General features: G+C 38.7%; 1 protein-coding gene across 3 annotated transcripts in view; it reads left to right on the forward strand.

The window, feature by feature from the left end:
- LOC137244677 (uncharacterized) overlaps positions 1-26,178 on the forward strand; it is a 164,803-nt gene that overhangs the window by 93,974 nt on the left and 44,651 nt on the right. The window contains exons 3-5 of one of the 3 annotated variants that reach the window (XM_067774034.1): positions 9,300-10,777; positions 16,492-18,022; positions 19,109-19,253. In XM_067774034.1, coding sequence (XP_067630135.1) covers positions 9,300-10,777; positions 16,492-18,022; positions 19,109-19,253 — 3,154 coding nt within the window. The remainder of the gene's footprint in view (positions 1-9,299; positions 10,778-16,491; positions 18,023-19,108; positions 19,254-26,178) is intronic. The other 2 variants (XM_067774035.1, XM_067774036.1) reach the window with 2 other exon arrangements.

The following is a 26,178-nucleotide window of genomic DNA, read 5'->3' on the forward strand; positions in this document are numbered from 1 at the left end:
GCAAAGCACTGTTGCCATTGACCAGTTTGCATGCATGCTTATGCAAACATCAACTTTTGGAATTACAATTTTTCATGGTGCAAATAATAAATAAAAAAAAATAAATGTAAGCCGCGATAACCTCCGAAGAGATCTAAGGCCGAGCTTCTCTTCCAATTTGCGTCGTGCTCCTCTTGATTTTCCCTACAAATTGGCCGGACGGGACCTACATGATTTTATGCCGACTCCGAACGGCATCTGCAAGGCAGATGAGTTTTCACTGAGAGCTTTTCATGACAGAAATACACCCGGAGCGCTTGCCAAACACTGCCGAGGGGCGACCCCGCTTAGAAAAATTTTCTTCTAATTGAAAAACCTTATTTCTAAAATTTTTGATGTTGCTTTGCCCGGGGTTTGAACCCAGGGCATCCGGTGTGGTAGGCGGAGCACGCTACCATCACACCACGGTGGCCGCCATGGTGCAAATGGCATAAACAAATACTGAATAAGAATTTCTAGTTCATTTATTTGTAGCCTCCCATTTTATATAATAATTTTAGGATATTTCAACAAAATTTTAAACAATCATTAGGCCTTTTTGTATAGTAACTGCAATTGGTCCAAACATAGCACACAAAATATTTAATAGGCAACTCTGTCTTGTGAGAGAGCGATCAGCTGAGACGTTCTTACGGAAAAAATCAAAATTGTTTTGATTTCTACGTTCCGGGCTACGTACGTACGTGCGTTGAACGTCGGTGAGTTTTCGTTTACATTGCACACTCATAAGTTAGGCCGTGTCAGCTGACACGTTTTTTCTACGTACGTTCGTGGGTAACTGCCGCTTAAGAATTTCTATATTCTTTTATTTCGTGCTATATATTCAGAGATTTAATTGTATTGTTATATATAATATTAGCTTTTGATCTGTATTTTTCTGTATCCTTTTTATCATGCAGTCGACCATTTTACGTTTGTTGTCGACTTAAATAAAATAAATAAATACAGTGAAAAGGTGGACCGCAAACTATCTGTCTGGTCGGCAGGCATCGGTGCACTTGAGGTACGTAACATCCAAACCCAAAAGAATTAAACAAGGGGTAACACAGGGTGGTGTCCTATCCCCGCTTTCGTTTAACTTCTACATATCGAAGCACCACCCTTCGCCACCAGAAGGAGTCACTATTGTATTCTACGCCGATGACTGCTGGTAAGTTCCCAGCTCACCCATCGATGAGCTATGTACTAAAAAAAACTATCTCACTGAAATAATTGGCGACTTTATTTACAATATGGACACGTCAATGGCATTACGCTATCGACTTTCTTACACCCAAAAATACTGGGAGTGGCGTTCGTTCAGGATCTACATTTTGGCGAATATGCAACCGCAATTGTACCTAAAATCCACTTGCGATAAAGACGAAGACGCTCATGACTACTTACAAAGAAGTTGGCCGGCCGCTTGTATGCTACTCACGGAAAGAAATAACAGGCCTACCAAAACACCGTTATCAGAATTGCTAGGGGCTGTCTTCTTAAGTCCCCAAAACACCACCTATGTACTCAGTGAGGCGAGAGTACTCCCCCTTAGGGAAAGGAATGAAATGCTAACAAAAAGTTTCTTTTGAAAACCCAAAAACCCTTGCATCCTGACAGATATCTAAATGAAGTGGTCTCACCTCCCAGGGGCTTAAGAAATCATCTCCGCAAGCATTATGAGGAAATACGGCACCTGAGAAAACAGCAGTATGTAGAAGAAAAACACAAACAAGTCTCCAGTGATATCCACAAAAAGGCGTCGGACTTCTATGCTAGCAATTGCCTGGTGAACCCCGTTCTTTAAGATAAATAACCCGAACTCGCAGAAAAGGAAAGCATTCTCCCTGAGGAGAACGCGTCACTCTAGCTCAACTTTATCTGGCTACTGTAACAGATTAAATCTTTTAACTATCCAGAATCAACCCCGATATACATAATGTATGTCCTGCTTCCAATGTGTCCCCACATGACACCAACCGTCTCTTAAATTGCAATGTGGAACCAACGCCTCTTACACCGCTCTCACTCTGGTCCTCCCCTGTTGAAACTGCAAGTTTTCTTGGACTTCCGTTAGAAGATATTGATGACAAACCATAAGGGAGTTTAAATCGTTTTTCACTTAGTCCTTTCAGCGGAGTGCAGGCCGCCCTCTTCCTCTGCTTCCATAGACGTGTTGCGATAAGAATACTTTCTTGGCCGGAGCATCATCTTTCATTCGCATACCATGGATCAGCGAGCGTAGCAGAGTGTTTAAATTCGTTGGACAATGTTGATATCTGCGTAAAGCTCGTAAATAAATCTTCTTCGGTACTCTCCATCGTCAAGAGGTAGAGGTCCGTAAATCTTTCAAAGAACTTTTCTCTCGAACACTCTCAGAACCACTTCGTCTGATATTGTTATGGTCCATACGGGAGTGCCCCTAAATCCCAAAAAAAAAAAATCCCCAAAAAAAAGTTCCCAAACAGAATCCCCAGGTAAAAAAAATCCCAAATACATAATTCCCAAATTTAAAATCCCATACCCAAAATACCCAACACAAAATCCCCGCACTTTTTTTGGGACTAAATCCCCAAACCTTTTTTGAGGAAATATCAAAAAATCTCGAACACAAAATCACAAAAATTTTAATTAAATCATAAAGTAAAGTTCTGACGCGTATAAACATAATTTCGCATTTATGTATATGGGGTATTCCATCCCATTTCGACCAATTTTGAACCCGACCCCTTTAGAATTGGCTGAAAGCTTTTCTTCTTTTTCTAGCTTACGAAAGACGTTTTTCAGAATTTTTTCAAATTTTTTCATCCAACTCAAAAAAAGTTATGAATTTAAAAAAAAACGCCGTTTTTGTTTTCAAAATGCTATAACTTTTTCAAAAATTGACCGTTTGGGATCTTTTTTTTTTAAATTTGTTTTTAAATGTACTTTTCGGAAAAAATACAAACAAATTTTTAAATTTTTTTTTTAATTTTTCAGTTTTTCGATATTTTTCGAATTTTGCAATTTTTTTTTCTCATAAAAAACTTCAATCAATTGTGCAATAATCCCCACTAATCCCATAGTGGGCCGATTTTTTTTATATATTTTTTTATTTAATTGAAAAAAAAATTTTCAAAAATTAAATTTTTTTTTATCAATTTTATTTATATAACAAAAAAATGTAAGAAAATGATTTTTAAGTATTCTTTTCTTTATATATTATGGTAATACATACGAATGTATGTGTATACCGGCCTAATGCAGTTGCTGGACAGCGAAAGCGAGTCATTTTAATCGTAGATTACCATAATATATAAAGAAAAGAATACTTAAAAATCATTTTCTTACATTTTTTTGTTATATAAATAAAATTGATAAAAAAAAATTTTATTTTTGAAAATTTTTTTTTTCAATTAAATAAAAAAAAATATAAAAAAAATCTGCCCACTCCGGGATTAGTGGGGATGATTACAGAATTGATTGAAGTTTTTTATGAGAAAAAAATGGCGAAATTCGAAAAATCTCGAAAAACTGAAAAATTTAAAAAAAAAATTTAAAATTTTTTGTATTTTTTCCGAAAAGTACATTTAAAAACAAATTTAAAAAAAAGAGATCCCAAACGGTCAATTTTTGAAAAAGTTATAGCATTTTGAAAACAAAAACGGTGTTTTTTTTTAAAATTCATAACTTTTTTTGAGTTGAATGAAAAAGTTTGAAAAAAATCTGAAAAACGTCTTTCGTAAGCTAGAAAAAGAAGAAAAGCTTTCAGCCAATTCTAAAGGGGTTGGGTTCAAAATTGGTCGAAATGGGATGGAATACCCCATATGTAAGTATGACTATAAGCATAAAGTAAAATGATGGGGAATAACCTAACGGTACACGTTCTATTTCCATTGTGTTTTCATATCTTCTTCCTGTTCTAACATGTCAATGTTATATTGCGAATTTGACAACAACTTCTTATGTATATCAGTGGCACAGAGGCTTAGGTCTTCAACTACCGTGCAAAAGTCGTCGGTTCAAAGCCAGATCACAGATTTAAATTTCATTTTCTATTTATTTAATTTATTATTAAAAATACTGTGAAAAAATATTAAAAAATTTAAAAGAAAACCCTAGATCTGGTAGTGAACCGACTATTAGAAAATATTGGAAATTAGCATAATATCTTTAATATAGCTATTGAATAGAAGGAAACTACGAAAGCAAACTGCAAAAGTTTTCTAAATAATTGAAAAAAGGAAAATTTAAAACGTTACAGATCTCCATCGCCTAAATATCTTCTTGGAGAAAAAATTGCGTTAAAGTATAAGTTTTGTTTGTCATGAATTTCTATCGCCTTATTAACAAAATTATCGAATTAGTTACTTCTTGGCGATAGGCGATAAAATTATCAGAAAACTGCTGGCAGGGTTTTGTAATGTAATTTATACATAAAAATATATGTATGTACATATGTATTTATAATTTGTAAAAACAAAAAAAAAAATGTTCCGGTGTTTATATGCAATGCAATGAATTTTGAATTTTTTTGTTATGTAAATACTTTATTAATTGTATTTATAAGTTATTGCGTTGCACTGTATTTTCTTTAATGTACCATTAAATATTTGTGAAATTATCAATATTGAAGTGTTAATTTGGAAATAGAATAAACATAACTTCCTTTTTCTGTGTGAAAAACATTCAAATTTAAAATCGCCGCGATTTTAAACCTAATTTGAATGTTTTACACACAGAAAATGGGGATTTCGTGTTGGGGATTTTGATTATGGGATCTTGATTTTGGGGATTTTGATTTGGGAATTTAGATTTTGGGGATAAAGGGGGTAACCCGGTCCATACTTCTACACCATATTGCAGGACGGGTACGATAAGTGACTTATAGAGCATGATTTTCGTTTACCGATAGGCGACTTTACTTTTCAATTGCCTACCTCGTCCAAAGTAGCATTTATTGCCAAGAGTGATTCAGAGCTGATGTTGTTGCCAGTGTTGATGCTCGTTCCCAAATAAACGAAGTCTTTTACTATTTCGAAATTATGGCTGCCAACAATGTCTGAATACTGTCATGTCTTAATTGGGTTCTGCTAAACTTGAACTAATATGTCAAATGTCATTAACCCCGCCGTCCTCCTTTTTTTTAACTTTCTTCACCCGGAGTGTTTGCCAAATCACTTCCGAAGGGCGACTCCGATTAGAAAATTGTTTTTCTAATTGAAAACTTTTTTGTCTAAATTTTTATACCTTTCATGAACATGAAATGGTATATTAACTTAGGTCCGATGTTTGTAACGTTGAGAAATATAGAAGATAGACTCACCATTAAGTATACCGAATTGATCAGGGCGACGAACTGAGTTGATATAGCCATGTCCGTCTGTCCGTCTGTCCGTTCGTCTGTCTGTTTGAACGCAAACTAGTCCCTCAAATTTTGAGATATCTCAATGAAATTTGGCACAAGGATGTATTTTTTTTCTCTCAAATGTCTGAGAAAACATTAATTCTGAGTTTGATATTCAGCATTATTAATCATTTGAAGCTAAATATTCTCTCAACTTTTTCTCAAACGTTGCTCTTCAACTTGAGAATGATTTGAGATATACTTGCATTTCGTTCCATTCTGGTTGAAAACCATCGATATCATGGAATATTTTCGTTCGGCAGTGGTTAAACAACTAGCTACACCTACAGGGTGTACCGAAAAGCGGAGACACAACCCTCTGTTGTATTTCTGTGTATAACATATAGCTGAATCAGTTGTTATAGTGGACACGCATAGAATACATGGAATTAGTGCAGAGGGTGAAACATGGACACATATTTCAGTTACATCTGAGTATAATGCGTATTGAAATTTAGTAGTACTAATTTTATGCGTAGCAATTTCAGAGGTGTATTTAAAGTTTGTCGCTTAGCAGTCCTTATAAAGTATAAATATAAGTATAAAGTATAAAGCATAAATCTAAACGAGTTAAAAGTGAAGTGAGGCAAGTGACATTTTCGCTTACCGAAAGTGGCACAACAGTGGATTCCATTTCGTTCCGCTTTATTCTCCTTTGAGAAAAAGTTGAGAATCCAAAAATTCTGAATTTGAAAATAAAGAAAAATTCCATATTAAAAATGTGCCAACGGTTATTATGATATCAACGGTTATTTGAAATGCATTTGAAAACTAACGTTTGAAATGTGAGAAATGGACTGATTCTCAAATGTATCTCAAACTGAGAATTGACAAAAATGTTTTTTGGGTAGCGTGTTTCTTATGTACCTACCTTCATGTGTACGTATATGCGTTCCTGTTTCGGCAGCTTTTTTTGTGTCTTTCGATATACATATTAGATAAATTGGTTGCATCTGCAAATTTAATTTGGTTTAGTTGTATTTACATTGAAAAAACGATGTTACTTTATATATACAATAGGTATGTATGTATGTGCTAATATTGATGCAGCTGTGTACAAAAAAATAGGATAACCAGTTTTGGCAAACAATTTAAGAACTAAATATTAATTGAAATGCAGGCAAGTTTAAAAAGGTGATAACCAAAGGTTCAACAACCTTGTTTTAAGGATAGGGCGGCCTGCCAAATTCTATGCTACAACTGTTTTCGTTTTTACTTGATCACTGCAGTAGAACGGGCTCATGCTGTTTGTTGCCTTAAAAACAAATACGTATACCACATGCGGCCAACGTGGTTTCGTGGGAGCGGGCTCCGCCTACCACACCCACGATCCTAGGTTCAATCCCCATGCAAAGCAACATCAAAAATTAGAAACAAGTTTTTGAAATAGGAAAAAAAGTTGTTCTAAGCGGGGAAATTGTGTGGGACTCCGTCTATCTGGGAACCAGCATAAACAGGGAAACAATGCCAGCTTAGAAATTGGCACATAACTTCTGCCAACAACTGCTACTTTGGACTAGAGGTTTACGCCGATCACTTTATAGGCGGCGGCGTATTATATCGGCGGCGACGCCGGCGTATTTACTTTAAAAAACTTGATTTTTCTATTTAAATAAATAATATTTTGGAAAGGTTTTTCTTACACTTAGGTATTGAAGGAAATCTACGTTTTGGCCATTTCGGAAAGATCCGATGTTTTTGCCTCAAAATCTCGCGGATCGTTCAAAAAATTGTATGGTAGCTCCTTGCGAAGAGACTGTCCTTCATTCACTCACTCCAAGAGGGCCTCGAACCTAACACCGGTCTTAGTGACAGGTACTGCTGCGTCTGCCGAAAAAATAGAAATACTTGAAGTGATCACAAGGGCCGTTTATACAATTTTTAAAATGTAAGCCAAAATTTGCAGACGTTTGTGCTCGAAACATTGATATTTTTATATGAAAGTCGGCCGATTTTAAGTTGAAAGATGTTAAGGTTGCCGCTTAGCTTCAGTTTTCCGATTAGATCGACTGTCCACTAAGTTAGGGTAGTAACACATCTGGTCATTTGTTCGACTGTCTTGGCAAAGCTTTTGCTTTACCACTTTGAGTCTTCTTAGGAAAGGTAAAACCGCACCTGGTAAATATACATATGTGCCTACGTATTCACATTTATGTACGTGTTGAGCTGGCATTAAGAGCACCTGTTTCTTTATTATAACTGGCAGTGATGCGCATTCGTTGATAGCCCTTACGACCATATCGGACCAATTTTCGACATGAACATTAAGAGACGAAAATCGGCGGCGGCGGCGGCGTATTTGTCTATTTTGGACTAAGTAGGCAATTGATAAGTAAAGCCCTTTTTCTACGAGCAAAAATCACTCTCCATAGGTCGCTCATCATACCTGTCTTGATGTATGCCTGGAATCACGGAAAGTGTCGAGAGAAGGTAAGATGGCTCTTGGAGTGTTCGAGAGAAGTTCTCCGGAAGATTTGTGGTCCTGTGCGTGGTACTGACCACGAGTATCACATGTGGTATAACACTAGAGTACACGCGTAGATCTAAGTTAATTGCCTCACATTTTCTTTTTAATCTATTACTAATTGACAAAAAAATTGTTTTTGTACCATTATTACATATGTATACAGCATCGACCACTTCTTCCCATATTTGTTGTTAAATCGTGTTTTTCATTTTCAATTGTCCCTAAGAGCATCACACTTCTGAATTTGAGTTCTCAAGGAAGGGTTTAAATGAATGCACGACGATATAAATTTAATTAATTAATTAAATCAAACAACTGATGTAAAAAGTTACACCTGTCAACATTTTCAGGACTGACATACATTTTTTTGATGTACTAAATATGTTCGTGGGGTTTATAAGAACATAGATTTATAATTTCTCTATGAGTGGTTTTTAGCGCGATAGGTTATCCTATGCTCCTTAGGGGATTCACCCTTTGCGTCTGGTGGCTTTACACGAATACTACTTCTGGTAAATTTTTTTGTTCCAGACAGTACCATTGGGACACGTATAATGCTCCTTTGATCTCCTACCAGCTCCGGGAAGGGAACATCATCAGTGCAATTTCAATTACAACATCATCGTAGTCTTGCATCATATAGCTCCATAATACACCTCTCCGCCAGCACAGTATTAATCACGCAGTGCGCAAAAATCTGCAAAATTACAAACTAAGCACACCAATACACGTGCGGGCTATTATGGCAGCCCCACGATTTTTTCGCCTGTCACGAACGATACTTGACGCTAAATTTAAATTAGAAAGCTTTCCTGGAACTTAACGGATCTTAAATATTAGTTAAAATTAATATTGAAATAAAATTTACATCTTATTTAAAAATCTTTGAAAAATATCGTGCCAGGCGTGAGAGTATTTCCTTACGGATAGCAACAATCGAATACTCAAAACTAAAGCAGTTGTACAGTTCATTATAGCGCGAGCACCAATTGCGAAGAGGGCTATATTTGGCAAAATTACGCCGTAGAATGGGTAAATGAAAGAGTACACAGTGTCTTGTAGTTCTCGCAGGAACAGAAAAATTCAGTCTGCTTACAAGGTCAGTGGAGTTGTATCTCACCGATAATCAGTTTATGAAGGAACATTACCCCGAGTAATGATCTTCTATTCTCTAAAGTTGGCAAACTAATGAGAAGTCTATTTCTATAAGGCGGAAGATGTTGATTTGATTCCCAGTTAAGACCGCGTAAAGCGAAGATTAGAAACTGCTTCTGTACCGATTCAATTCGATCTATATGATTTTTATACCCCGGGGAATATCATCTGGTTCTAGGCCGCTGCCGCGGGGCTAGTAAAAAAATATGTAATCTTTAATTATATAAAAATAATATAAATTACTAACTAAAACCTTTTATTTTACAATTACAGATAGAGCAATCACTAAATCTGCTCGACAGTTTCGATTCAGCATCACAGTGTGACGCTTTACATTATCTTTTGCGCACGCTAAAATGTAAATATCCCGAAGCGTGCGAACTTGTGGTTAGATCAGTGTTCCCGCATATTACCGATGAATATGCCAGTACAACAAAAACGGCTAATAAGAAACAGTTACAGCTGCAATTGTTGCTCACTACCACCAAGAAGGAAAATATTAAAAAAGAAGATGAAGGTTCAACAGACCTAAATCAGAATTTCGAAAAAATTCTATGCAAAGAGGAGCTTGTGTGTCTCGATGAGGACGATGAAGATGCATATGGTGATGATGATATGGTGGCCATTACAAAAAATTTGTCTTCCAACAATCGACACCTGCTGCATTATAACAGCATGCGGTTACTCAAAGGTGGAGATCCACTCGATCTAATACCATCATCTATTATTGATACGAGACATTCGACTAAAGCAAAATATCGAGCCTCTTACCAGCAACAGCAGCACAAAGTCGGAGCCGTAGAAACGAGTGTACATCATATCCATGGTGGTGATGATAGCAACAACAGTTGGGATGCGCTAGTAGCGACGTCTGATCAGGTGAAAAGTTTATATCGCTATCACAACAAGAAAAATATTCATAATCACTATCCGAAATTGCTGAGCGAAAAATTCATACTGACACATAGTAATGCGGAAAATTTAGCAAAAAGGGCACGTAGGAAAGCCGAAGATGATTATTTTTTCTATCCGGATAATGAATGGACCATACGATATCATCACAGTACAGGCGAATTTAGTGTGCGGGCGTATAAGAAGCTTTTCCGTTTTCGTTTACAAACAGCGCTCCATGAAGATCATAAACCCTTCTTAAAACAATTCTATAAGAATTTTATTATCACAGGTCAGTTGCTGGGCACAAGACCGCCACCTTATGTATTGGAAGCGTTCCGTGAAAAACGTCGTGAGGAATGGTTACAGTGGCGGCAACGTAAATTATCTGTCGCTGCTTTAACGACTACAGCGAAAAAACGACGCTTTTTACCTGCGATCGCTTTTGATTCAGAACTGGAGTCTGAATCTGAGCCTCAAATGCCATCAACGTTGGGAGTGACACCAGAGGTTATGAAATTTGAAGAAGTCCCAGTTGAAGGAGTAGGCGCTGGTCGTCATCTAATAAATGATATGCAAATGCGACCAGATATCGGGGATATATTGCCCAGTGGTAGTAGCACTAGCAGTAATGGTCATAGCAACGGCAGTAATAATGATGCTGATTTGCAAGAATTGGCAGCTGGAGCAGCAAAACCCGAAAATGTGTTAGTACGGGCGATGGGAACAGCGACGACGATGAATACATCAAGCAATACGAATACAGCTTCACTAGGTAGTGGCGGTACGGAGAGTAGATCAAGCTCAAATGTGAACATTATTAGTAACCATTTGATACAGAGCCCACATCAGCTACAAGGGTAAATATAAATTTGTAACTTTGTTTTGTAATCCCAGTATAACTTAAACTCAGAGATAAATTTTTTTTATTAATAATATTTTTTTCTATCATTAATAAAAAAATATTGTAACGAATTTAGAGAAATTCCGCTTATTTGCAACCTTCTGCTTACGTTCGTATCGCTAAACTGTTGAATAAATAACTCCAATATTCAATAATGCAAAAATGGTCTTTATTAGACTACTTTGAAAGTACTTCACAATAACTTTTAACTTCACAACCAATAGCGTGCTTAAATAAAACTTAGTACAGACTACTCAGCTTCTGCTGCTTTTATACTCTCTGCCCAAATGTCTAGACGTTTCTTCTTCTAGAAACCTCTACCTGGCCACCAGCCATACGCGCGTGTATTTGTAGTGTGTAACCATATGTGTGTGTATATGTGAGCGAAGTAGTAGCTGATGATGACATGCGCTTGGGAGTATCTCTCTGCTGCTTGTATGTATGTGTGTACATGATGATTAATTTGTTTACGTACATACAAGTGTGGCAGCTTGCTTTATTGTTGTTGTGGCTTTATTTACTTAGTATCAGATTAGTGATGTGAGTATCGCTTTGTGTTACTAATATTCGTCACAATATTAACAAAAAACTTATTAAAACCCAAAAGTTTAAGAAAAAACGCATAATATGCATTCCTTCATATATTTTTCTTGTTGACAAATTCTTCTTATTTAATGATGTAATCTGCATATATACTTAAAACGTTTCATAGCAAATTTGAGAATTACCTGTGCATATGTGAATGGAAAATCGAATTGAACGAAAAAAAAGAAATTTCAGAGTTTGACCGTGATCGAACTCGCGCCACGCGATCGCAACCGCAGCATCACATAACCGTCGGGCAGTGGACGACTGCTTCATAGCTTGTGCCAAATGTTGTATTTAACATTGTAGTGCACAGTAATTGTACCGTTTCTTTTTTTATTTAACTTAATTTAATAATATTCTACTTAATTTATGAACATTGTTCTCATTAATATAACATTTTTTCATATTTTAAGACCAGCCGCCCCCTTTTCAAGAAAATGGTGTCAGTTGAAGCACAAGGTTGTTGTCTAAAGAATTGGTCGTTCGTTTTTCAAGAACAAAAAAGTAAGAACATGAAAAGCTTAGTACTAGATTTTAGAACGGCGAATTTCCCTGAGTGTGCTTAATTGGCACTTAACCGTTGAACGGGTAGGGCCTTCCAATAAAGAGCGCCTGTCGCTTCTTCGCGTGGCCAACGGGCGCTAATTAGTAACACCAAGGGAATTCTAAACGCTCTTAGAGGAGTGGGGCCGTCTTCTTCGTCTGCTTCCATAGGCGGGTTCCAAGAATAACTATTTTTTTGCTGGAACATCATCTTTCATTCGCTTAAATGACCTAGCCAGCTTAGCCGCTGTGTTTCAGTTCTCTGAACTATGATGGGGTCTCCTTAAAGCTCGTACAGGTCATCATTCAATCTTGCTTGGTACTCGCAGTCGCCGACGCGTAGGGGCCCATAAATCTTTCGAAGAACTTATTTTCTCTCAAACACTCTCGCAGCTGCATCATATAATGTTGTCATGCCATACTTCTGACACTTTGCTTGATGACAACAGGTAGGTAACTACGTACCGCTGTATTATTGGAAACTTTGCTTGTGTAAGAAACTTCCTGTTGAGCCACGAAATTGCAATGCTAACAATGGTCCTTAAAATAAAGCCAAGCAATAAAAGGAAAAAAATTAAACGAGATTTGGAATAGTTTGATAATTTTTATGTAGATTCCTGGAAAGCTGAAGCTTGAAACTTTTAGACTAATAATAGAGGCCAAAGAGACCACAATACCTATCATAAAAAATTCTGCTAAGATTCACAAGGTTGAAACGATACCTGCCACAGAGTTATTAACTTGAAACTTCACACATAGTAAAGAACTCGGACACAATGCACCAAAAGATGTGAAAAGAAAACAAAAAGATTAAACAGTTCTTTTAAATAAATGGATCAATACGCAGCGAAAAGTTTGCCCTCAAACCCAGTCATAACAGTGATTAGTTTCGATTTTGACATTTTAACAATAACTATTGTGATCAGAAGATCATGTTTAACTCCCACAACCTAATACTACGTTTCCACCAAACCCAAACTCCGTGTTTGCCAGTTTCGTAAGACTGTTGAAACATGTCTAAAAATATAGCGAAAGCTATCGAATAACGCGTTTTAACTTCGGTATCAATAATGCGAAAGCAAAAATCAAAAGTTGCATTTCTGCCAAGAGATATTTTGCATAAAAGAGTTGGCAAACACGGAGTTTGGGTTTGGTGGAAACGTAGCATTAGACTAAAAAAGTTAATCTTATCATTAACAAGTAAGGAAGGCTAAGTTCGGGTGTAACCGAACATTACATACTCAGTTGAGAGCTGTGGAGACAAAGTAAGGGAAAATCACCATGTTGTAAAAAGAACCTAGGGTAACCCTGGAATGTGTTTGTATGACATGTGTATCAAATGGAAGGTATTAAAGAGTATTTTAAGAGGAAGTGGGCCATAGTTCTATAGATGGACGCCATTTAGGGATATCGCCATAAAGGTGGACCAGGCCTGACTCTAGAATTTGTTTGTACGATATGGGTATCAAATGAAATGTGTTAATGAGTATTTTAATAGGGCTTGGGCCTTATTTCTATATGTGGACGCCTTTTCGAGATATCGCCATAAAGGTGGACCAGGGGTGACTCTAGAATTGGTTTGTACTATATGGGTATCAAATGAAAGGTGTTAATGAGTATTTTGAAAGGGAGTGGGCCTTAGTTCTATAGGTGGACGCCTTTTCGGAATATCGTTATAAAAGTGGACCAGGGTTGACTCTAGAATGCGTTTGTACAATATGGGTATCAAACGAAAGGTGTTAATAAGTGTTTTAAAAGGGAGTGGGCCTTAGTTCTATAGGTGGACGCCTTTTGGGAATATCGTTATAAAAGTGGACCAGGGGTGACTCTAGAATGCGTTTGTACAATATGGGTATCAAATGAAAGGTGTTAATGAGTATTTTAAAAGGGCGTGGGCCTTAGTTCTATAGGTGGACGCCTTTTCGAGATATCGCCATAAAGGTGGACTAGGGGTGACTCTAGAATTTGTTTGTACGATATGGGTATCAAATGAAAGGTGTTAATGAGTATTTTAAAAGGGCGTGGGCCTTAGTTCTATAGGTGGACGCCTTTTCGAAATATCGCCATAAAGGTGGACCAGGCGTGACTCTAGAATTTGTTTGTACGATATGGGTATCAAATGAAAGGTGTTAATGAGTATTTTAAAAAGGAGTGGGCCTTAGTTCTATATGTGGACGCCTTTTCGAGATATCGCCATAAACGTGGACCAAGGGTGACTCTAGAATGTGTTTGTACGATATGGGTATCAAATTAAAGGTATTAATGAGGGTTTTAAAAGGGAGTGGCCCTTAGTTGTATATGTGAAGGCGTTTTCGAGATATCGACCAAAATGTGGACCAGGGTGATCCAGAACATCATCTGTCGGGTACCGCTAATTTATTTATATATGTAATACCACGAACAGTATTCCTTCCAAGATTCCAAGGGCTTTTGATTTCGCCCTACAAAACTTTTTCATTTTCTTCTACTTAATATGGGAGGTGTCACACCCATTTTACCAAGTTTTTTTCTAAAGTTATATTTTGCGTCAATAGACCAATACAATTACCATGTTTCATCCCTTTTTCGTATTTGGTATATAATTATGGCATTTTTTTCATTTTTCGTAATTTTCGATATCGAAAAAGTGGGCGTGGTCATAGTCGGATTTCGGCCATTTTTTACACCAATACGAAGTGAGTTCAGATAAGTACGTGAACTGAGTTTAGTAAAGAGATATCGATTTTTGCTCAAGTTATCGTGTTAACGGCCGAGCGGAAGGACAGACTGTGTATAAAAACTGGGCGTGGCTTCAACCGATTTCGCCCTTTTTCACAGAAAACAGTTATCGTCCTAGAATCTAAGCCTCTACCAAATTTCACAAGGATTGGTAAATTTTTGTTCGACTTATGGCATTAAAAGTATCATAGACAAATTAAATGAAAAAGGGGGGAGCCACGCCCATTTTGAAATTTTCTTTTATTTTTGTATTTTGTTGCACCATATCATTACTGGAGTTGAATGTTGACATAATTTACTTATATACTGTAAAGATATTAACTTTTCTTTTAAAATTTGAATTAAAAAATTTTTTTTTTTAAAAGTGGGCGTGGTCGTTCTCCGATTTTGCTAATTTGTATTAAGCATACATATAGTAATAAGAGTAACGTTCCTGCCAAATTTCATCATGATATCTTCAACGACTGCCAAATTACAGCTTGCAAAACTTCTAAATTACCTTCTTTTAAAAGTGGGCGGTGCCACGCCCATTGTCCAAAATTTTACTAGATTTCTATTCTGCGTCATAAGTTCAACTCACCTACCAAGTTTCATCGCTTAATCCATATTTGGTAATGAATTATCGCACTTTTTCGATTTTTCGAAATTTTCGATATCGAAAAAGTGGGCGTGGTTATTGTCCGATATCGTTCATTTTAAATAGCGATCTGAGATGAGTGCCCAAGAACCTACGTACCAAATTTCATCAAGATACCTCAAAATTTACTCAAGTTATCGTGTTAACGAACAGACGGACGGACGGACGGACATGGCTCAATCGAATTTTTTTTCGATACTGATGATTTTGATATATGTAAGTCTATATCTATCTCGATTCCTTTATACCTGTACAACCAACCGGTATCCAATCAAAGTTAATATACTCTGTGAGCTCTGCTCAACTGAGTATAAAAAGAGATGACTGCAGACTTATGACGGGTATTCTTTCCTGCGAAGTTTCCCATCTAAATGACCTTAAAGGATTTGTTCACATAGGATCGGTAATTGCTTTCTACGTTTATAGTTTTGATAAATAGTTTACAATAGTTTGTTAAAATTTTAAAATCGAAATTCTTCCACAAATTTCCCGCTTTGTACCGAACCATTTAGTTAAATTTTTAATTTTCTTTTAAACCCTCCTCCGATGATTGGTTGATTAAGGAGCTGCTGTCAGATCCTGAGGCAGCAATTCAGCTGACAACTATAAAACTTCTTGAATTTACTAAGAGGGCGGAGTTATTTCATAACATAAGTCCTGGTTCCTATCTGGGTTGTTCCATTTGGTCGTCAAAAAATGCTGGTAACACTATGGACACATACAGCCTATGCGAGGTCCTCATTGACGAAAAATTCAACATAATCTAACCTTCACGAGCATTCACGCAAAATGATGTTAAAGGGGTGGCGAGTCCTCAAAAACCGGCAGTATTTCGAAAGTTCATTGAACAAATGTCGAAAAACCGGTTAGTCTTAAGTCTTTAGGCTTTTAATGACCCCTTCTATTAATTTTTGCATTGATGGTCTCATAGTTAGGCTTAGTGATGTTCTGAAAATGCAATAAATCCACCCTAAAAACACATATCACCAGCTGGGACAAGGGTTTAAGATAAAGGCAGAGAGATACTGTTTTTGACTCCCTTCGCAAGTAGCTTTTCGAAGATAAGCTGGAGCTAGCCTTCGTTACAAATTAATCGTACTTTAACTCAACTGGGTATATAATGCTTTATTGCAACCAAATTTTGGTTTTGCGTTTAATTTTAAATAAAATTTTGTTTATTTCAGAAGCAACAGCCTTGTGATAAATGGCCTTACAGCAAGTAATAATTTAAGTAATCTTAACTACGGCAGACGAAATCAGCAATTGGCGAATATTGTTGAAGATCTTCCTGGCATGTCTCCCAAGGAGCCGAAGGAGCAGTTTCAACAACAACAACTGCAACACATTGGTGGACCGCAAAACGAACATCGAAATAGTGAATTGTTACTACAACAACAACAGCAAAATTTTACTAAGCAATATTTGCATGGACAAAACTTGCAACATCATCACCTAAGTCCGTTATCTTTTCCACCAATCAACGATTTTGTTCGACGTGATAACGTAACTGGAATGATGGTCACAACTAATAATGATAATAATAGCAATCAAATGACTATGAATACGCAAAGTGGTAAAAATGATCCAATGCTATTGCCTGGTTTAACTAATAATAGTAGTAGTAGTGATAGTGGAAGTGGTAGTGTTGTTGGTGTTGCTGGTGGCGGTGGTGGTGATAATGCGACAGGGAAACATTTGGCTACCGGAAATCTTCATAATAATGTTTTGAATGCGAATCACTCACAGTTTATTGCGCATCAACATCAAGAACAACAGAGGCTAATAATGCAAAATCAAAAACCAGATGCTCAACAGCAACACCAACACCAACACCGACTTACTCTTAAAGCAAATTTGCATCAACAGCAACAACAAACACCGCATCCTTTAACGTTGCTGGGTGGCATGGCTGAGAACGCGCAACACGAATTAGAACAACAACGCCAAGAACAACTTTTGCTGCAACAGCAACGCCTACAACAACAACAACAAAATAGCGCAGCCAACACAGCGTATATGAATAGTATTGACAACATACTCGATAGTGGCAATTTGCAACAACAAAAGCAACCACCACCACATTTCACTGCTGAGTTGTTGGCGGGATCCTCTAGAATACAAGATCCAGTCGCACAGCAGGCTTCAATGTCACCACATGCAATGCATCACCAACAACATCCCATGCCAATGTTACATATACAACAGCAACAACAGCAGCATCACATTACGTTTCAGCAGCAACAACAAATACCTAACATGTCTTCCGCTTGTGGCACCAAATCACCAACGGCATCATCCGTAGTTATGTCTGCTGCTCTTTCCGCAAATGCAACTCCGAACAGCAACATGGCAGCTGGTACATCTGCTTCAGCATCGAACTCTGGTTCGCTTTCCTTGGACATGTCTTTGGGTCTAGATGATAATGATTTGTCACAAGACGAAGATGATGATATGGATGAGCATGATTTGGATGATATGGAGCCAAACAAACAACTAATTGATGGTGGTAGTAGTAGTAGTACATCACTTCATGCTCCACCAGGCGGTGCAGCTGGAGCACGCGCTAGCGGTGGAAGCACAAAGAAAGCCAAACCCAGCTATCAATGCTTACAATGCCCGAAATCGTATCGCAAGAGAAAATCATTGTTGGATCATTATAAAATCCATCCAGGCTTTTGTCATGATTGTGGTCAACCGAACGGTACATCACTGGAAGTGAGTATTTGTTTTTATTTTTCTTTAAAGTTGAGCGGTTCAAGGTCTACTTTTCCAAGTAAGCACTTTGATCACTGTAGGTACTTTGACTGAAAAGTAGCTTCTTATTAGCTTTGAATTTAGCACATAGATAGCAAATGGCTTAGCAGAAATTGTTTTCGAAATAATTTCGGGACATTTTCAGGTTTGGGTTCGGGATCACTTAAGGACAGCTTCAGATTAGTTTCGCGACTCCCTTTCGTACGATTTATTTAACCTAATGCTGGAGAAGATAACTCTAACAGCAATACTGAACCGTGATGGCACACATTTTTTTAAGAGCGTACATTCGCTGGTGTGTATTAATGATATTGATATTTTATGGGCCTAACAAACGTGCCGTAAGTTCTGCCCGTCTCTGGATTAGATAAAGAGGCAAAAACAAGTTGGTCTTGCGGACAAGACGAAGTACTTGCTGCCATCCGAGAAAGAATCGGCGCATTGGCTATCTGGGAATCAGCATTAACAGCGGTGGTGTGGTGGTAGCGTGCCCCGCCTACCATACCGAAAATCATGTCCCAGGCAAAGCAACACCAAGAACTTAGAAACAAGTTGTTTAAACTATACAACAGTTATTCTAAGCGGGGTCGCCCTTCAGCAGTAATTTGGCAAACACTCCGAGTGTATTTCTGCCATGAAAAGCTTCTCAGTGAAAACTCATATGGTTTGCCGTGATGCCGTTCGGTGTCCCTCCAATTTGTAGGAAAAACTATTTAATTGCATGTTTTTTTTTTCTTGTATGAGCTTTACGCAGATATGAATATAGTAATAAGCATTATTTCAAAGATATGTTCGGGATAAAAGTGGAACTTTTTGGGATTATTTAAGGGGTTTTTCGGAATAAACTTGGGACTATCTCCGGATCATTTCAGCTTTATTTCTTAATCAAGGGTACAGATAAAATCATGCATAAAGATACAAAGTAATTTACGACGACTGTGTCCCTTATACTTGAATCAATTGATGTGGCATTTGTTAGATACTATATGACTTAAATATTTGAAATATTTTATTTATTAACTGTCATATATTAATTCTCTCCTCCAGGAAATAATACATCACAATCGCACTATACATGCCAAGGAGTTTCCGTTCGTTTGTGATACTTGTGGTGAATCATATTCGCGCCGTCAACAATTCCACGCCCATGTTGAATCTCACAGCAAGAAAGAATTCAAAAGTGAGTGTGAGTGTGAGTGCCTGAAAAATTGTCCAAAATACTAACACAAGCATACTAAGTGTAGAGTATCTTAAGCGTAAATGAAAGTAAATTTCTCTAAATCATAAATATGAATGTGCTTCACCGTTGGTTTCTTTGTTTTTAAGTTTTTAAATTAATTAACTCATACGCTACATAGTAATTATTTATAACCTTGTATATTTCTTATATAATTGCTTTTAGTTTGTTATTAATTACACAGGCCGACAGCATTTCAGACCCAGAAACAAGGCTATATATTTCCGAAGGTTTATGATGCGCTGAATCCAAATCTGGCCTCAGAATTGCTCTATCAGCTCGGGTTTTCGAGATATCCAGCTCTGTGAAGTTGGCACCTACTTGGGCCAATAATTAAAAAAAAACCATATCTCATTCGTTTGTCCACCGTTTGTCCATGTTTGTCCAGGAAAAATTTTCGTTTGCGCACCTTTTGTTAAAAAGTTATTTCAAAAAAAAATCGTGTGTGAAGTTGGCACCTTCATTTGCGAGTATTTAAAAAAACTAAATGCCATTCGTTTGTCCACGTTTGTCCAGGAAAAATTTTCGTTTGTCCACCTTTTGTTAAAAAGTTATTTCAAAAAAAAAAAAAAAATAAAATCCTGTGTGAAGTTGACACCTCCATTTGCGAGTATTTAAAAAAACCAAATGCCATTCGTTTGTCCACGTTTGTCCAGGAACAATTTTCGTTTGTCCACCTTTTGTTATAAAGTTATAACAAAAACTTTTTTTTTTCGAAAAAACCCCAACAAAATGTTTGTTTCGCTTTATTGTGCTAAATCGTATGTCCGTCGTTTGCCCATCGTTTGTCCACGTTTGTCCAGGAAAATTTTTCGTTTGTCCACCTTTTGTTAAAAAGTTATAACAAAAACTTTTTTTTTTCGAAAAAACCCCAAAAAAATGTTTGTTTCGCTTTATTGTGCTAAATCGTATGTCCGTTGTTTGCCCATCGTTTGTCCATGTTTGTCCAGGAAAAATTTTCGTTTGTCCACCTTTTGTTAAAAAGTTATTTCAAAAAAACAAAAATCGTGTGTGAAGTTGGCACCTCCATTTACGAGTAATTAAAAAAACCAAATGCCATTCGTTTGTCCACGTGTGTCCAGGAAAATTTTTCGTTTGTCCACCTTTTGTTAAAAAGTTATAACAAAAAAATTTTTTTTTTTCGAAAAAACCCAAACAAAATTTTGTTTCGCTTTATTGTGCTAAATCGTATGTCCGGCGTTTGCCCATCGTTTGTCCATGTTTGTCCAGGAAAAATTTTCGTTTGTCCACCTTTTGTTAAAAAGTTATTTCAAAAAAACAAAAATCGTGTGTGAAGTTGGCACCTCCATTTACGAGTAATTAAAAAAATCAAATGCCATTCGTTTGTCCACGATTGTCCAGGAAAAATTTTCGTTTGTCCACCTTTTGTTAAAAAGTTATAACAAAAACTTTTTTTTTTCGAAAAAACCCAAAATATTTTTTGTTTCGCTTTATTGTGCTAAATCGTATGTCCGTCGTTTGCCCATCGTTTGTCCATGTTTGTCCAGGAAAAATTTTCGTTTGTCCACCTTTTTTTAAAAAGTTATTTCAAAAAACAAAAATTGTGTGTGAAGTTGGCACCTCCATTTACGAGTAATTAAAAAAATCAAATGCCATTCGTTTGTCCATCGTTTGTCCACCTTTTGTTAAAAAGTTATAACAAAAACTTTTTTTTTTGAAAAAACCCAAACAATTTTTTGTTTCGCTTTATTGTGCTAAATCGTATGTCTGTCGTTTGCCCATCGTTTGTCCATGTTTGTCCAGGAAAAATTTTCGTTTGTCCACCTTTTTTTAAAAAGTTATTTCAAAAAAACAAAAATTGTGTGTGAAGTTGGCACCTCCATTTACGAGTAATTAAAAAAACCAAATGCCATTCGTTTGTCCACGTGTGTCCAGGAAAATTTTTCGTTTGTCCACCTTTTATTAAAAAGTTATAACAAAAAAATTTTTTTTTTCGAAAAAAACCCAAAAAAATTTTTGTTTCGCTTTATTTTGCTAAATCGTATGTCCGTCGTTTGCCCATCGTTTGTCCATGTTTGTCCAGGAAAAATTTTCGTTTGTCCACCGTTTTTTTAAAAAGTTATTTCAAAAAAACAAAAATTGTGTGTGAAGTTGGCACCTCCATTTGCACTGCTTCCCAAGGCAGTCGGTTCTATGTACCGGAGCGACTCGGGATTTTTCCCGACCAAGGACTGTCATTTCAGTGTGACCCCATTTAATTTGTTTCGTCCCTCCCACAAATTGTCATCCTCCCAGCAGCTCCTTGCAGCAGGACTGCTACATATTCTTTTACTCCGGGAAGGTATCGAACCCAATCCGGGTCCGTCTCCTGACCCCGGTCCTGAGAAATGGTTTTGCTGCATTTGCCAGAAAAGAATCTTTTTAGGACGGTCATACTCTGTTCAGTGTATCTCGTGCAAGAGATGGTTGCATCGGACAGGTTGTTCTGGGCTTGATCCCAAAACCCGACGTCCACGTAACTTTTATAATTCTTTTGTGGCTCCTTGCTGCTCACGCCCAAGGGCGTCCCGTAGTCTACGCCTAAGCGCCCCTCCACTACCTTCCAGCAGCCTCGCTGCTCAGCAAGCCACAACAAGTACCCGCTGCTGCTCGCGCCCCACGGCGCCAACAACTCAAACAGCTGATACCACTCATAACTACTACCTTCGTAGTAGAGCTGGTAGCAATGCTGAGCATCAGCCCCTGCCCCCGTCTTCTTCCCCCCCCCCCCCCCCCCCCCCCCTCTCTTTTCTGGCAGCAATCGTGCAGGTCAGGGAAACAGACTCTTAGTCCCTACCTCCGTTTGCACCGTCTGCCAGCACAGAATATATAGGTTTGCGACATCCGCTCAATGCAGCTCCTGCCTTGGGTGGTGTCACTTTCCTAGATGTTCTGGTCTCCGCGACGGCAACCCCTCGACGGGTTTCATCGCGCCATGTTGCCAGGTCGCAATCCCAAATCATCCGGGTACCCCAATGCTTGCCCAAGGGCGCCCAGTCCCAAGGCCACAACAGCAATTGTGTCCTGGCCTTCCACAACCTAGGCGTAGTCACCCGTCACTTACCCCTAGAGTGGCGACGTCACCCCTCATGCACTTCAGAATTCTGCAGTTAAACTGTAATGGACTAACTGGGAAGATTACGGAGATAGTCGATTTCATGAAGCGGCACAACATCAGCATTGCTGCGATTCAAGAGACTAAACTCACAGCAAGATCTGCATTGCAGACCTGCTCTGGGTATAATGTCCACAGGAAGGACCGCGAGAGCGGAAATGGAGGCGGCCTCGCGTTTATTATACATCACTCTGTGCAATATCATATATTTGATCCTGGCATCGACCGCAGGGACAATGTCTAGAACGTCAAGGCCTATCTGTCCGGTCAGGCGATGCAAATCTAGAAATCATCAACATCTACATCCCTCCTGTCACCTGTTGCCCCAGTGGATACCGCCCTAAAATCGAGGCCTTACTCACTGGCAACAATCGCATTATCTTAGGCGATTTCAATGCCCATCACGACCTATGGCATTGAAACTTGCGGGCGGACAGTAGGGGTGAGATGTTGGCGGATCAAAAAGAAGAAACGACGTTCTGCACAATAAACGGAGACGCCCCTACACGTATGGTAGGAAGCTGTCATAGCTCGCCAGATATCTCAATCGTGAGCGCAGAACTCGTAAACTGCGTCAACTGGCAGCCGATGGTAACATTGGCATCCGACCACCTGCCCATACTTATTTCGTTCGAGCGTACCGCCGACTTCATCGTCACCGAAAAACGCACTTTCATAAACTTCAAAAAAGGAAAGTGGGAAGAATATAAATCTGCAACAGACAGCAGCTTTGCTGCCCTTCCTATCCCGACTGATGCCCGCCAAGGGGAGCGTGCCTTCCGTAAGGTCATTGAATCCGCCTCGGCACATTTCATTCCCGCCGGGAGAATTCCCGAAATCCGGCCCCACTTCCCGGCGGAGGCCGCGAGCTTAGCGAGGGAACGCGACCTTATAAGACAGCTTGATCCAGGCGACCTCCAAATAAGGGATATAAACCAACGCATCAGATTGCTTGTGGACGAACACAAGCGGGCGAAATGGGAAGAGCACCTAAGAGGTTGTAACCTCTCTACCGGTGTAGGTAAACTTTGGTCCACCGTAAAGTCCCTATCGAATCCGACTAAGCACAAAGACAAAGTTTCCATCGCCTTTGGCGATAAGGTGCTGTCGGATGCGGAAAAATGCGCGAGCGCTTTCTGCCGACAATATATAATGCATCCTACGGTCGACAAAGATAGACGGAGAGCCAATAGACACGCACATAAACACAAATTCAGCGCGTCACCAATCACCATCACCGCTAGAGAGGTTGAGGACGCCATTGGTCGCGCTAAACCATCCAAAGCAGTGGGCCCAGACGGCATAGCCATGCCGATGCTTAAAAACCTAGGGAAAGAGGGTTTCAAATATTTAGCGCATGTCTTCAACCTGTCTCTCTCCACCTTTGCCATACCCGAGAAATGGAAAATGGCCAAGGTGGTCCCGCTACTAAAGCCTGGGAAACCAGCTAACGTAGGTGAGTCATATCGTCCGATATCTCTCCTATCGCCAGTGGCAAAGACGCTTGAAGCCATTCTGCTCCCTTATTTCCAAGCACATTTGCAGCTAGCCCCTCATCAGCATGGCTTCAGAAAACTCTATAGCACTACCTCCGCGCTAAATGTCATTAGCACCCAGATAAATTGCGGTTTGAATCAATACCCCCACCATAGAGCAGTACTCGTAGCGCTAGACCTATCAAAAGCCTTTGATACGGTCAACCATGGCTCATTACTGCAAGACCTGGAAGGGTCTACCCTTCCCCCATGTCTTAAAAGGTGGACCGCAAATTATCTGGGTGGTCGGCAGGCATCGGTGCAATTCAGAAACGAAACATCAAAACCAAGGAGAATTAAACAAGGGGTGCCACAGGGTGGTGTCCTATCCCCACTTTTGTTTAATTTCCACATATCTAAGCTACCTTCACCACCGGAAGGAGTCACAATCGTTTCCTACGCCGATGACTGCACAATAATGGCCACAGGCCCAGGCCCAGAGATCGATGAGCTATGCAATAAAATAAACGGCTATCTCCCTGATCTCTCCAGTTTTTTCGCCTCGCGAAACCTGGCATTGTCACCGACTAAATCTTCCGCGACCTTATTTACAACATGGACGCCCCAAATGTCGACCATATTGAACATCCACGTCGATGGCACTACGCTACCGACTGTCCTACACCCCAAAATCTTGGGTGTGACGTTTGATCAGGATCTACATTTTGGTGCGCACGCAACCGCAATTGTTCCGAGAATTCAGAGCCGTAATAAAATCCTCAAATCCCTTGCTGGCAGTACCTGGGGAAAAGATAAAGAAACGCTCATGACCACATACAAAGCAATTAGCCAGCCGATTACGTGCTACGCGTCACCCATATGGTCGCCAAGCCTAAAAACTACCCACTGGAAGAAACTACAGGCCTGCCAAAATACTGCTCTCAGAATCGCCACGGGCTGTCTTCTTATGTCCCCAGAACACCATCTGCATAATGAGGCGAGAATACTCCCCATCAGGGAGAGAAATGAGATGCTGACCAAACAGTTTCTGTTGAATACCCAGAAACCTGGGCATCCCAACAGACATCTGATTGACGAACCAGCACCGCCTAGGGGCCTAAGGAGTATCTCCGAAAGCATTTTGAGGAAATACGGCACCTGAGAACCCAGCCGTATGAAGCGAAAAAACACAAGCAGGTCCTTGGTGAACTCCATAGACAGGCGTCGTACCTTTATGTCGGGAATTGCCCGGCGAATCCAGTACTTGAAGAAAAATATCCAGAACTCGCGGAAGAGGAACGCATACTCCCCAGGGAAACGCGTGTCACTCTTGCTCAACTTCGTTCTGGATACTGTAACAGGTTAAACTCTTACCTATCCAGAATCAACCCCGACAAAATGTATGCCCGCTTGCAATGTGTCCCCACATGACACCAACCATCTCTTTAATTGTAATGTGGAACCAACGCCTCTAACACCCCTTTCCTTATGATCCACCCCTGTTGAAACGGCAAGTTTCCTTGGACTCCCGTTAGAGGATATTGATGACAATTTGTGATCGGTCGCGGCTATTAGGTGGGGCGAGCATTGCTACAACAACAACAACAACAGTAATTAAAAAAATCAAATGCCATTCGTTTGTCCATCGTTTGTCCACGATTGTCCAGGAAAAATTTTTCGTTTGTCCACCTTTTGTTAAAAAGTTATAACAAAAACTTTTTTTTTTGAAAAACTTAAAAAATTTTTTGTTTCGCTTTATTGTGCTAAATCGTATGTCCGTCGTTTGCCCATCGTTTGTCCATGTTTGTCCAGGAGAAATTTTCGTTTGTCCACCTTTTGTTAAAAAGTTATTTCAAAAAACAAAAATCGTGTGTGAAGTTGGCACCTCCATTTACGAGTAATTAAAAAAACCAAATGCCATTCGTTTGTTCATCGTTTGTCCACGTTTGTCCAGCAAAAATTTTCGTTTGTCCACCTTTTGTTAAAAAGTTATAACAATAACTTTTTTTTTTCGAAAAAACCCAAAAAATTTTTTGTATCGCTTTATTGTGCTAAATCGTATGTCCGTCGTTTGCCCATCGTTTGTCCATGTTTTTCCAGGAGAAATTTTCGTTTGTCCACCTTTTGTTAAAAAGTTATTTCAAAAAACAAAAATCGTGTGTGAAGTTGGCACCTCCATTTACGAGTAATTAAAAAAACCAAATGCCATTCGTTTGTTCATCGTTTGTCCACGTTTGTCCAGGAAAAATTTTCGTTTGTCCACCTTTTGTTAAAAAGTTATAACAAAAAA

Source organism: Eurosta solidaginis, chromosome 3 (assembly GCF_040869045.1).
Source record: "Eurosta solidaginis isolate ZX-2024a chromosome 3, ASM4086904v1, whole genome shotgun sequence".
In the NCBI taxonomy this organism is placed as follows: Eukaryota; Metazoa; Arthropoda; class Insecta; order Diptera; family Tephritidae; genus Eurosta; species Eurosta solidaginis.